The sequence below is a fragment of the Solanum dulcamara genome, chromosome 12, assembly GCF_947179165.1.
Source record: "Solanum dulcamara chromosome 12, daSolDulc1.2, whole genome shotgun sequence".
NCBI lineage: Eukaryota > Viridiplantae > Streptophyta > Magnoliopsida > Solanales > Solanaceae > Solanum > Solanum dulcamara.
The window spans coordinates 1,528,348-1,540,789 of record NC_077248.1 but is presented as its reverse complement, the minus strand read 5'-3'; the positions used below and the strand labels follow the sequence as shown (position 1 = coordinate 1,540,789).

The window sequence follows — 12,442 nt, the reverse complement described above, 5'->3', positions numbered from 1 at the left end:
TTGTGTTTTAAATGTAACAAAGTTTCAAATGAAAGTACTCATGATCAACTTATTCATACAAATCAAGATAATCTTGAAATTAATTAAGTAGGATTGGGTGAGGAATTAATTTGAAGCACAACAGCATATAACTTTGTAACGATTCATTAGGTCGTTTTGAGTACTACGATTTTTTATTTCATAAAAGACTCATCCCGTAAATTTTTAATGGATATTTTGGACTATTTGATAACTATGATTATTTAGTTGAGGGGTAACGTTAGATAAATAATGTAGTTAATGGGCTAAAATGGTAATTTATTTAATGCCCTATACCACTTGTTCAATACATATAAAAATATATTAGTGGAATTTAGCTTTTATTTATTAATTCATGATTAGTTGCCCTAATTAATTAGAAAAAAAAAAAGAAGAAGCAATTTTGCGGGCGAACAAGAGGAGGTTAAGTGTGGGTGCCACTCATGACCCATTTTGGATCGTGACAAACTTAACTTTTAAATGAGATATATATATCCTCTCATATGCAATTGTTTCCATCAATTTATCTTTTCTAATATATGTACTATATATCCTCTCATGTGCAATTGTTTCCATCAATTAATCCAAAAGTTAGATATTTATACTATTTGTGTTGAAAGGACAGAAGAATAAAACACCAAGAAGCTCTTTTAAATTATGACATAGAGCACGTTTGAATGGCTTAAAAAAGTAACTTTTATGTATGAAGTGTTTTTAGAACTTTAAAGTGCTGAAAATTATTTTTATAAATAAGCAGTTGAGTGTTTGGATAAAAGTGCTTAAATGAGGAAAATTATGTGAATTTTAGGGTTAAAAGAATAAAAAGGGTAGTTTGGGAATTTAGTTAAAATATAAGGGATATAAAAGTAATTTCCATGGTCAAAGAAAATGACTTTAAGCACTTAGAAAAAAAAAGTTAGGAATCCTAACTTTTTATTTTTGACTGACTTTAAGAATTTTATGGCTTAAAGTTAGCATTAGGCAAACACGTCCAAAAGCTAAAAAGGGGCATTAAGCTGATTTTGATCAACTTAAAGCCCATCCAAATGGGCTCATAAAAAGCATCAATAAAGTCAACCTCTCTCTCAAGTCTCAAATATTGTTAGTAGGACGATAACAAATTTCACAAATGATACTATCTCGAGATAGCATAATCATACACAGATTTTATCTCTACTTTTTAAAGTCAAATTGCAAAATATAAAATGAGATCAACCCTCTCTAGGCAATTTATATATATACATATACACAAACAATACTAATAAATTATATATATCATTTCATATTCAATAATATGGCAACCAAATATGAAGTAGTTGTTGTTATTGTGCCATTTCCAGCACAAGGTCATCTCAATCAACTCCTTCATTTTTCATCTCTTATTTCTTCTTACAAAAATATTCAAGTCCATTATGTTGGTACAAAAATTCATACTAGACAAGCCAAAATTAGAGCTCATGGTTTATTAAACCCTAATTCTTCCAATAATATTATTCATTTCCATGAATTTTCAACACCTTCATTTCCATCACCACCACCTAATCCTAATTCAAATATCAAATTTCCTTCACACCTTCAACCTTCATTTGAATCATCCTATCATCTTCGAAGCCCCGTGGCTTCACTTCTACGATCTTTATCGTCTATTTCACGTCGAGTTGTTGTTGTTCATGATTCTTTAATGGCTTATGTTGTTCAAGATTTCACTTCATTACCAAATGTTGAGTCCTATAACTTTCATAGTGTTTCTGCTTTTACTATCTTCTTGTTCTTATGGGAATCAATGGGAAAGCCTTTCCCTATTGAGGCTGAAATACTAGACAACTTACCATCTCTTCAAGGTTGGTTTTCTTTCTTCCTTTTTTTTCCCCATCAATTTACAATATTCAGAATATTTCTTATAAGAAAATTACGGGTTGTTGAACTGTGTGTCGATTTCATCTATAAAAAAAAGGAAATTAAAGAAGTTGAGAAAGTAGCGGTGTCTAAGTTCAAGTCTTAATGTCATCCATTAATTATCAGAACAAAATTTTTCATGTGTATTGTTTCTAGGCCCACGAAAAAAGAATCAGACTTTCAAATGAATATAAGTGTGTGCTCACTCTCTAACTGCTTAAATCTCAGATATAATGATAAACTAGAATAATGGTAATTAATAAATTAACTATATATAAAATATTAGCTACAACGTTATATGTTGACTGTCTAAACATTTCATTGCACTGTCAAGATATATAACTGAAAAATCCATTTATTTAATTACGTATACCGTCTCTTATAATTTTATTTTACTTTGTAATCTTGAAGGTTGTTTCACGTCAGAGTTCATGGATTTCATGGCTTCTCAAAGGAAGTACTCAAAATATGACTCTGGAAATATTTACAACACAAGTAGAGTTATCGAAGGAAAATTCATGAATTTACTTGAAAAAGAACCAATCAAAAGAAATAAAACACAATGGGCTATAGGTCCATTTAATCCAGTGAAGATTATTAGCAACAACAATTTATCAATTGGTCAATATCAACGTCACAAATGTTTGTCATGGCTTGATAAACAATCTCCAAAATCCATCATTTTTATTTCATTTGGTACAACAACTTCACTAAAAGATGAACAAATCAAAGAGCTTTGTATAGGGTTAGAAAAAAGTGGAATAAAGTTTATTTGGGCATTAAGAGATGCTGATAAAGGTGATATTTTCTCTGGAGAATTGAGAAAAATTGAACTTCCAAAAGGGTATGAAGAGAGGATAATAGTTCAAAATAAGGGAATAATAGTAAGAGATTGGGCACCACAATTGGAGATTTTAGGACATTTATCAATTGGTGCGTTTATGAGTCACTGTGGATGGAATTCGTGCGCGGAAAGTTTATCACTGGGAGTACCTATTATTGCATGGCCTATGCATTCTGATCAACCAAGAAATAGTATTTTAATAACTAAGTTTTTGAAAGTTGGTATAAATATTTTGCATAATTGGGAACGTAGTATAAATGAAGTGGTGAAATCAAATATTATTGAACATGTCATTGTGACACTAATGTTGAATAATATTGAAGGAAATGAAATTCGTCGGAGAGCGGCGGAATTAGGAGCGGCTATTCGGAGATCGGTGGTGGAAGGCGGCGTAACGAGGAAGGAATTGGAGTCTTTCATTGCTCACATCACTAGATAAATACAACATGCTGGCAAATAGTCGAATTAGATCAAAGTGGATCAAATTAAATAATTTTCTAGATTTACAAAATCTGATTCAGAATGTATAGTTTATTTATATATGTTGCATTTTGACCCCTCGGGTTACACTATTTTAGCTCAAAAATGATCACGATGAATGGAATAGAATAAAAAAATTGTTTATTGTGAATTTAACCTATTGAATTAAGTCAATAACGAGAAAAAAGAGTCATAATTCAATCAATTAAAATTTGAACAGACCGAACAAATTACTAAAACAAGGAGATATTATTTCATAATGTTGGGTCCCACACATGGACAATGGATTATCATTACTGCGTGAAAAATAAAAATTTAGAGGGCAGAGTCAGACATACGTGCATTTGTTAACTTCGAAAAATATTATGTATATCTATACAATGTAAACTGCTGGCTAGTTTGGAATTTGCAACCTTATAGTACAAAGTAAAGTTCAAAATTATCACTCTACCTAATAAATTTTATCTAATTTAGTTATTTAATTTATTTTTATACATTAGTATATTAATTTTATATTTTTATGTTTAACAAAATTATCATACGAATCAATATATATAAGGTAACATGCTTTAACTAACCTGCATTAGTTCAAATCCTAAGTTCGCCTCTGTTTGTGGGGTGTCGACGTTAGTGATGAATTTCATTACAAATCTGCAGTTATAGCTATTGATATTTTTTGATAATTGTTATTAATCTATCTTTAAATTTCTTATTGTTTAGCTGTAAATTTTTTTCATCGCCTTTTAAAGAGTGATTCAGCTAATATATGTTGACATCCATTTTTGACCTTCACAATGCAAATTAGCTATCGAGTTTTTTTGAATTTCGAACACTTTTTAAATAATTGGCTTTTATAAAAACAAAGATATTTTCATGTTATTCTTAACTATTTTTATCTTTTTATAAATTTTAGTATAATATGCATATTTCTATATAACTATATCTTTAATTACTATTTATGTAGTTATTCAAAAATCATCGCAAAAAAATTTTATTTTTAACTAAATACAATGTTAGTTAGGTTAGTTTGATTATAGTTTGCATTTTTGAAATTTTTAGTTTTATCCAAAAAAAAAAAGGTCAATCTCCCACAGCGAAAATCTTTGAGGGATTTGGGGTTTTTGGAGCTTATATAAAAGTTCATATTCTCATTAAGAAAAAGGAGAAGTGTGAGGATTTTTAGCCACCCCAAAGTTAGAAATTTTCATAACTTGGCTAGGATTTTGGACTCTTATCCCTAGCCTAAAAGTTGTGAAAATTTCTAGCTTTCAATCTATATTTTTCTTCAAGGAAAATAAGAGATTGAAGTCGAAATTTAGTCTAAGAACAATGTTCTTATAACATCGAACTCACAAAGGTTCGAATCTAAATTTTTAATTTTTTGAAGTTGTCTTCCGCTCGTCGTCTTCAGTCTCGTTGCCCAGAAAGAGGTAAAACAATTTCTCAGATTTATTTTATTTAATTATTTCATATTTTATATTTAGTTGATTCGTAGTCTTGTTTTTTTTAGTTATCATGTATTAAGAATAATTAGATTAATGATAGAAATTTCTTATAGTTAGCATGTGTGAGGATTAATTAGATATCGTGTGTTAGGATTATTTCATTAAAGATCTTAGTTTTGTTTATTATTTTTCCAAATAGTTTTCTTTGACAATATAGATTTTCATGTTTTCTATTTCTTTTTTTAACATGATTTAGCTAACAAAAATATGCTTAAAGTTGTTATTTAATTAGAACTTTCATAGCCTAATTGATTTAATTCTTTCTTTAAAATTTAAGTTAGTATAACGTATATATTAAATCCATGTTCTTTAGTTACTTGAATATATTTCTTCTTTTTTTCCCTTTGTCTACATATATACATGTTGTTAGTCACTTCTAGGATGCCCATCAATTTGACAACTTAAAATATCATGATATATTTCTTGGTTTAGCTTAAAATGAGTAAATGCTTATGTAATTTTATTTTGGTGCATGTGATATCAATTCGAGTCCATCTTTGGACTTCATCCTTGCATATCATTGAATTTTGAGTTTCCCATCATCTTACTCGAATTGCTGGAAAGATGATAAATGGAAAGGAAGCTAATATACTTGGTTTGAATATTGATATTGGGTTGTATACACGGAATATAGGTGGAAAATGTGTTGTATACACTGATATATAGTATATATACAGTTCGATATGTAAGAAAATAATATTGTATACACTGTACAGTATGATATACATTGATATACAGCAGATACAGGGAAAAACAGGTAATATACAATGTGTATACAGTTCAATATACAGTAATAATATTGTATATATTGTATATAGTATATATACAATCCGATATACAGTGTATATATAGCTGCGATATACGGTGGAATTGGGCTTAAGGCTCAAAACGCAGATGACCCAATAGCTTAGTCCAGTCGTACAGAAACTAAGTATCGAGTCATATTTTCATGTGTTATTTATTGTTTATTTATATTGATTCGGGTTATAATAATTTATTTACTTATGTTATTTATGCTTGCTAAGATATTAATTTTAATTTATTTTAACTTAATTAAATTCCCCTAAAGATAAACCAATTCATATTAATTTACTCTTTAAATGATTTTCTATATTTACTTAGTAATTTGATAAACTTTTACTTTTTTTATACACATATATATTATTTTTAATGTTTAAGTTTGATCATTTTTTCTAAAAAATAATTTTAAAGTCTTCGTTTCCTTTTAAATTAATATTTTCAAAATTTAGTCAAATAATTTTTCAAATCTTCGGATAACAGCGCGTTAGCGGCCACTTTGAATGCTTAACACCTTCTCAAAGTGAAAATAAAAACATTGTACCTTTTTCTCTGAATTTTTAAGACTTAAATCTGTTAGGGTCTTTTAAATTAAGTTTTCTTAATTTTTTTTAAAAAATTAAGTGGCTGCACTTTTTTTCTAAAACTAATTTTTTCCTTATAAAGTTGAAATTAATTTTAAACCGTCTTTTTCAGATATAATAGTATATAGATTCGACATCTTAAAATAAGTTATTTTAGCATGGTTTTATGGTAATGAAGTCAATCAACAACAAAAAAAACCCATTAATTTTGCAAAGACCAATTCTGTATTTTATTTTATTTTATAGTGAGAGAATTTTAATTTTTCACCAAAATAAAAATATTCGTATGATGTCTTTTGTTTTGTGATGTTGAAAGTGTTTAAAGTCTTTGCGACTTTGCGTATGGGATGTCGGCGTTCGAAAATTTGTCCATGTTTGTTTTTAGAGGTTTATTTGGATACGAAATTAGAATTTAAAATTTATTAATTTAATTTAATTTTTTAAAAATTATTGAATTTTTAAATAATAATTTATGTATATTTAAAAAATAATAATTTAAAATAGATATATATATATAAAATTAAAACTAAAATTATTAAACTAAAAGATGACTCACTATAAAGTGGAAAAAAGGATCTTCTTAAATAACGAGAAACATTTATTTTTGAGATATCCTCTCATCTTTCTAAAAATAAATCAATTGATTTTTATTTCCATTAGTTTAATCGTCCATTTAGCCACGTGTGAAATGAAATCACAATATGAAATTCTATGATATGAAGTTGAAGTTTTATTTAGATATACAATTTGAATTTTTAGGTTGTATTTTTTTTTCATAAACATAAAATCTTCATAAATTGTGAAATTATCAAAATTATCCCAATTTTTTCATACAATCTTATCAAAGCAAAAAAAGTTCATAACAAAAGTATAATATACTATTACAAAGCTATTCTATAAAAAATATAATATTTATTGATCGAACTTTAATTCAATAAAAAAGTAAAATTGGACATGAGTTGTTTTATGCTACTCTTTAATAAAATTGAACATGATCAATATCATTAGTAAGTAGTAACTATATGATCATGTTCATATTCTGTGAATATTTCATCACTCCTTTGGCAATCATACAAAAAAATATGTAGATATAAAATGTTTTTTTTTTACAAAATATTGTCACGATCCCAATCGGGCCATGAGTGAAATCCACGCTACTAACATCCTAACATAGAAATAGGCATTTAAAAGATGTGGAAACAGTTTTTAATAAATGTTTTAAGCTGAGTTCCCATAAACTCAGAAAAATAATTCAATCAACAAAACTATGCGGAAGTTAACCCAGGCTTATCAACAAAACAATGCTCAAGTTAACCTCTAGAACCTGAAAGTCATTGTACCAAAACTTTTAACTAAAGGTCTAAAATAAGGGGATGCAACCCCAAAAGAAACAGCATATAAGATAAAGTCTTGGAATGGTCTTAGTCCGAAAGAAAAAAACTAAGACGGGAACAGGTCGTTACAAATTTAAAGTGGGTTAATTTTTATATTTGAAAAATGTGAAATTATGATATGAAAATTCATAAATCAAACTTTTTGGAGAATTTGAAATTTTATCTCATGATTTGACATAATGAGATGTAATCACATGTCCAAACTTTGATTTCATCTCATAATTTCAAATGACAAGATGAAATCACATATCTCCTCATGGTGCATGTGTTAAAATGTTTAACACACCGAATGGTTTCGTCACACAATAGTAGACGAGAGAACATTGAGAAATTTTAGTAGTAAACTATAACTTTTTAGCAGTGGATTGTGATAGGGTGATATATACTCATTCATCCATAATCAGAGGTCTTGAATTTGAATTCTTCTAAATACAGAATCACATTTGTTAGGAAGTGTTTCACTTCCAATATGAGACTTTCTCAATAAAAAATTGAATCTAATCGAATTTTAATGTCGATACCGAATATCGATCGGAAAAAAAATCTCCCATTTTATTGCAAATTAATAACGACATTGATATTTCTCAAAACTAAAAGAAAGAGAAAATGAGAGTACGATACATAATGAGATTCTTGTCCCCGTGCCCACTTCACGTGCTTAACACCAAAAATTACCGATGACGCACGTGAAATTTAGACAGATCGTCTAATCACATGTTCATTTATTTTCGATTAAATTTAAATTCACATATTTCAACAAATTATTTTTAAGATTAGTTCTTGCTTTCATTCACAACGCTTGAGGGTAATGTCTGACTAATAGAGAACAAATCTTAATTATTCTATCACAATTTATAATTATATCATGCATAGGTGGATTTATGTTATTTCAAGGGGATGTCTTGATTGAAAATATGTATATACATGTATATTCGTATATATATTTATAAGGAAAGTATAAATATTAAACATGACAATTTTAGAAATAATGAGTCTTGTGGTGCCAGTGATTAAAGCTTAGATATACTAATCTAGGAATGCAAGTTTGAGCTCGGCTATGGAGTATATTTTCTTAAAACATTTTTTTTATCATTCAAGACATAGGTAGCGATTTTATTAAAAAAAGAATTGTAAATAAGGATATTAGAACTCTAGACATTTTCTAAGTAAGAATATTAACTAAACTAATAGAACAACTCTACATTTTGTATGTAAATTTACTAATAAATATTAAGTATTATCTTGCTCTACACTGAATTTTTACCATAACTTACTGTTCAAAGCAGTATAGCATCCAAAGATTTAAAATCCTGATTCCGCCTGTGATTTCCTATCACACTTATTAACTAACTACTCCATTTTTAACTTGTGATTGTCATTTCTATTCTTAGCATCGTGTACTAATATAGAACTCCTGTTGTTTTATTTTTCTCCTTTTTCATTTTAGTTGTAGTTTTTGAATATTCCATGTAGAATACTTTAGTAGGTTAAATGCGCATATGCGCAACTCAAATAATCTTTTTAAGAATAACCATGGTGCGTATTAGTTACTATTAGGGGGTGTCAAAATAGGCGAGTTGGACTGAATTTGATAAAATTAAAATATGTTGAGTTGATAAAAAAAAGAGTTATTGATCAGTTCAAAAATTACTTGGATTGAAAGAGGTTTAAATGGATGTCATATTCAAAATTAACCCATTCGATTTTTACTAATTTTAATTATTTTATTTATTTATTTTATAAATTTTTAGTACCTAACAATTTTTTTTCTTTTTAATAACTATATATAACATATCAAATATTAAAAAAAAAATTAACAAATTTTTTTTATGAGTCAATATACGCTACATATCAATCATATTTTTTGTTGAACTGAAAAAGAACTTAGTTGATAAATGAACGAATCAAATTTAAACGAAATAAACGAATTTTATTTTTATAGACTAATTTTATAACCTCTACTTAACCGTTTTTCAGACCATCGTGCAATACATGATGTCTCCATTGAATATTATTGCACGAGGTCGACAAATTTCATGTATTGGAATGTACATTATTAATAATCATTCCTCTGAAAAAAATTGAATTAAAATATCATGTGAGCTTAAATTATAAGTTTATTGACCTATCAAGTACATTAATAATCAAAAGGTGAATACGGCGACATATAGCCTACCTTGAAAGATGGATGAGTGTTGAACAAACAACTTTATTGAATTATTAGAATAAATATGTATCACACATAGAAAACGATTTTACCCCACCCCAAAAAAAAAGAAAACAACAAATCCATATTTGTCATTGTGGTTCCATTTCCAGCACAAGGCCACTTGAATCTAATTCTTCATGTTTCTTGTCTAATTTCATCTTATAATATTATATTACCATCACAATTCATATACAAATTCATCAATTAAATTCCCTTCACATCTTCAACCTTATTCTGAAATTTCCACTAATCTACGATTGCAAGGATTCTTGATCTCTTAGTTTTCACTCATTAAAGTCAAAAAGTCAAGTATACTTTACTTTTAATAACTGTAAAAAGAGACGGACCGCATATGAATGGTGAAAAATAGATTCTCATTTGAAATAGTTAAAACCTTTTATATTTTTTTTTTGCATGAAAATCACTATTTTTTCTTCTATCACTGATTTAATCGAAATATTTTCAGTAGGATTAACATAATGATTTTTTTGGTTGTGGATTATGGTGGAGTGATAATTAGGTACTCTTTCATCTATAATTAGAGGTTTTAAATTTGAATTTTCTTGAATACAGAATCGTCTTTATTAGAGAAAGGCTAACTCTCCAATATAAAAAATTTCAATACAAATTCAAATTTTATTAAATTATATTACGGATATCGAACATCGAGAAAGGGAAAAAAAGTTTCCATTCTATTGCAAATTAATAACGACATTAATATTTTATCACAGAGAAAATGAGGCTTGATAACATTAATTGTGTATTATGGGATTCTTTCCCCTATGATTTGGGCAACAAACCATACGTACTTCACGTGCTCAACACCAAAAATTCTGATGAAGCACGTGAAATAAAGACTAGCTGTCTAATAACGTCTTTTTTAAAATTCTCGAATCTTAATTAAATTCAGATTTGTACATTACAACATTTATTTTTAGAATCTCAATCATTTTATCACGATTCATAATTATGTCATATCATATTTATTAATTAACTACTCCATTTTTGACTTGCTATTGTCATTTCTATTTTTAGCATCGTGTACTAATAGAAATCTTATCGTTTTATTCTTCTCCTTTTCATTTTAGTTGATGAAATCTTCGAATATCACATGTATCATATGTTAACTCAAATAATTTTTATTTTATGATTTTTTAGAATAAACATTGTGAGTATTAGTTATTATTAGAGATAGGGCTATTCAAAATCAAACAAAAATCAATAATCCAAATCAAAAAAAGTTATTGATTTATTGATAATGGATTATTGATTTAGCGATTTCGATAACGGTTTTGATTCTTTTTATTATCATGTTATTGACTCTTAAAGGTTTTAGGTTTTTTCTTAACGGGTTAATCGATAACCAGACAGTAAATTAAATAATTATATTTATACCATTTGATATACAAAGTCCTTGACTTAAAGTTCAGTTTCATAGTTTTATTTTTGATTGTCTCAAACACTTAGTTATTCTACAATGTGACAGTATTTGCTTTTAAGCAATATGCAATATATCAACTCATATGCATGGTTCGTTTGATTTGTCACATTGTTTCTAAATAATTTTCAATAAAAAAATTGTGTCAAATTTCGATATGGTATGGTAATTCAGTAAATACCATACCATGCCTCAAACACTTAGTTATTCTACAATGTGACAGTGTTTGCTTTTAAGCAATATGCAATCTATCAACTCATATGCATGGTTCATTTGATTTGTCACATTGTTTCTAAATAATTTTCAATAAAAAAATTGTGTCAAATTTCGATATGGTATGGTAATTCAGTATATACCATACCATGCCCACCCCTACTTATGACCCAATATCGACTCTCAATCTGAACCTGACTTTGACGACGCTCGACTCTTGATTGAAATCCTGACCCTGACACCTAACTTAGAATTCGACCTCAATGCTTACGTAGGATTCGACACCAAAATCAGGATTCGATCCCAAGCCGATTTGGGGCCCGAGAATTGGTTATCGAATCGAGGTTGGGAGTCGGTCCTGAATTGAGAATCAAAAGCCAGATTTCGAATTAGTATTAGGAGATAAAATTGTTAATTTTACATTAAAAGTTTTTTAAAAAAGGATATCGACCGAGAGAAAAAAAGGTGGATATCTATAAAAATAAAAAAAAAGTAAGAAACTAAAAATGATAAAGACAAACGCATGTGTTTAATATATAAAAATTATTTATTTCAAAAATACTAATGTAGAAAATTTAAAATTAAAATTCCTAATAAATCTAGAAAACATAATACGTACGCAATATGTTTAGGTTATAAAATAAAAATTAGTGAAAAAAGTGTAAATTCTTAAAGATGATCATAATGAGTTGAAAGGAGTCCTTGATTAACTCAATTTCATTATTCACATACATTTTTTAGTTCTAAATCTCTCCTTATATAATTTGGATTAATGAAATTTTCCATTATTTTAGGATATACCCCAATAAACAAAACTTTCTACCAAATATTTAAAACTTGGCCAATTATTTGAGGACAAATTATTTTAGGATTTATATTATAATCCATATTTAATATCATTAAAATAATATTTTGACAAAAAATTTCATGAGTCAATTCAGGATACATATCAATTCAATTTTTATTGAACAAGTTTATTTTCAGACTAATTTTGTTACCAAAAGTGGTTGTCCATCTTTAAGAAAATGAATTTATTGGGGGGTTTAATAACATGCTTGACCAT

The 12,442-nt window shown here is 27.7% G+C and overlaps 1 protein-coding gene across 1 annotated transcript; it reads left to right on the top strand.

Annotated features, from left to right (window-relative positions):
* Positions 1–1,312: 1,312 nt before the first annotated feature.
* On the top strand, positions 1,313–3,231 carry LOC129877431 (zeatin O-glucosyltransferase-like). Its single transcript, XM_055952928.1, has 2 exons — positions 1,313–1,859; positions 2,326–3,231. The coding sequence occupies exons 1-2, from the start codon at positions 1,313–1,315 to the stop codon at positions 3,195–3,197; spliced, it is 1,419 nt and encodes a 472-aa protein (XP_055808903.1). The 3' UTR covers positions 3,198–3,231.
* Positions 3,232–12,442: the final 9,211 nt, after the last annotated feature.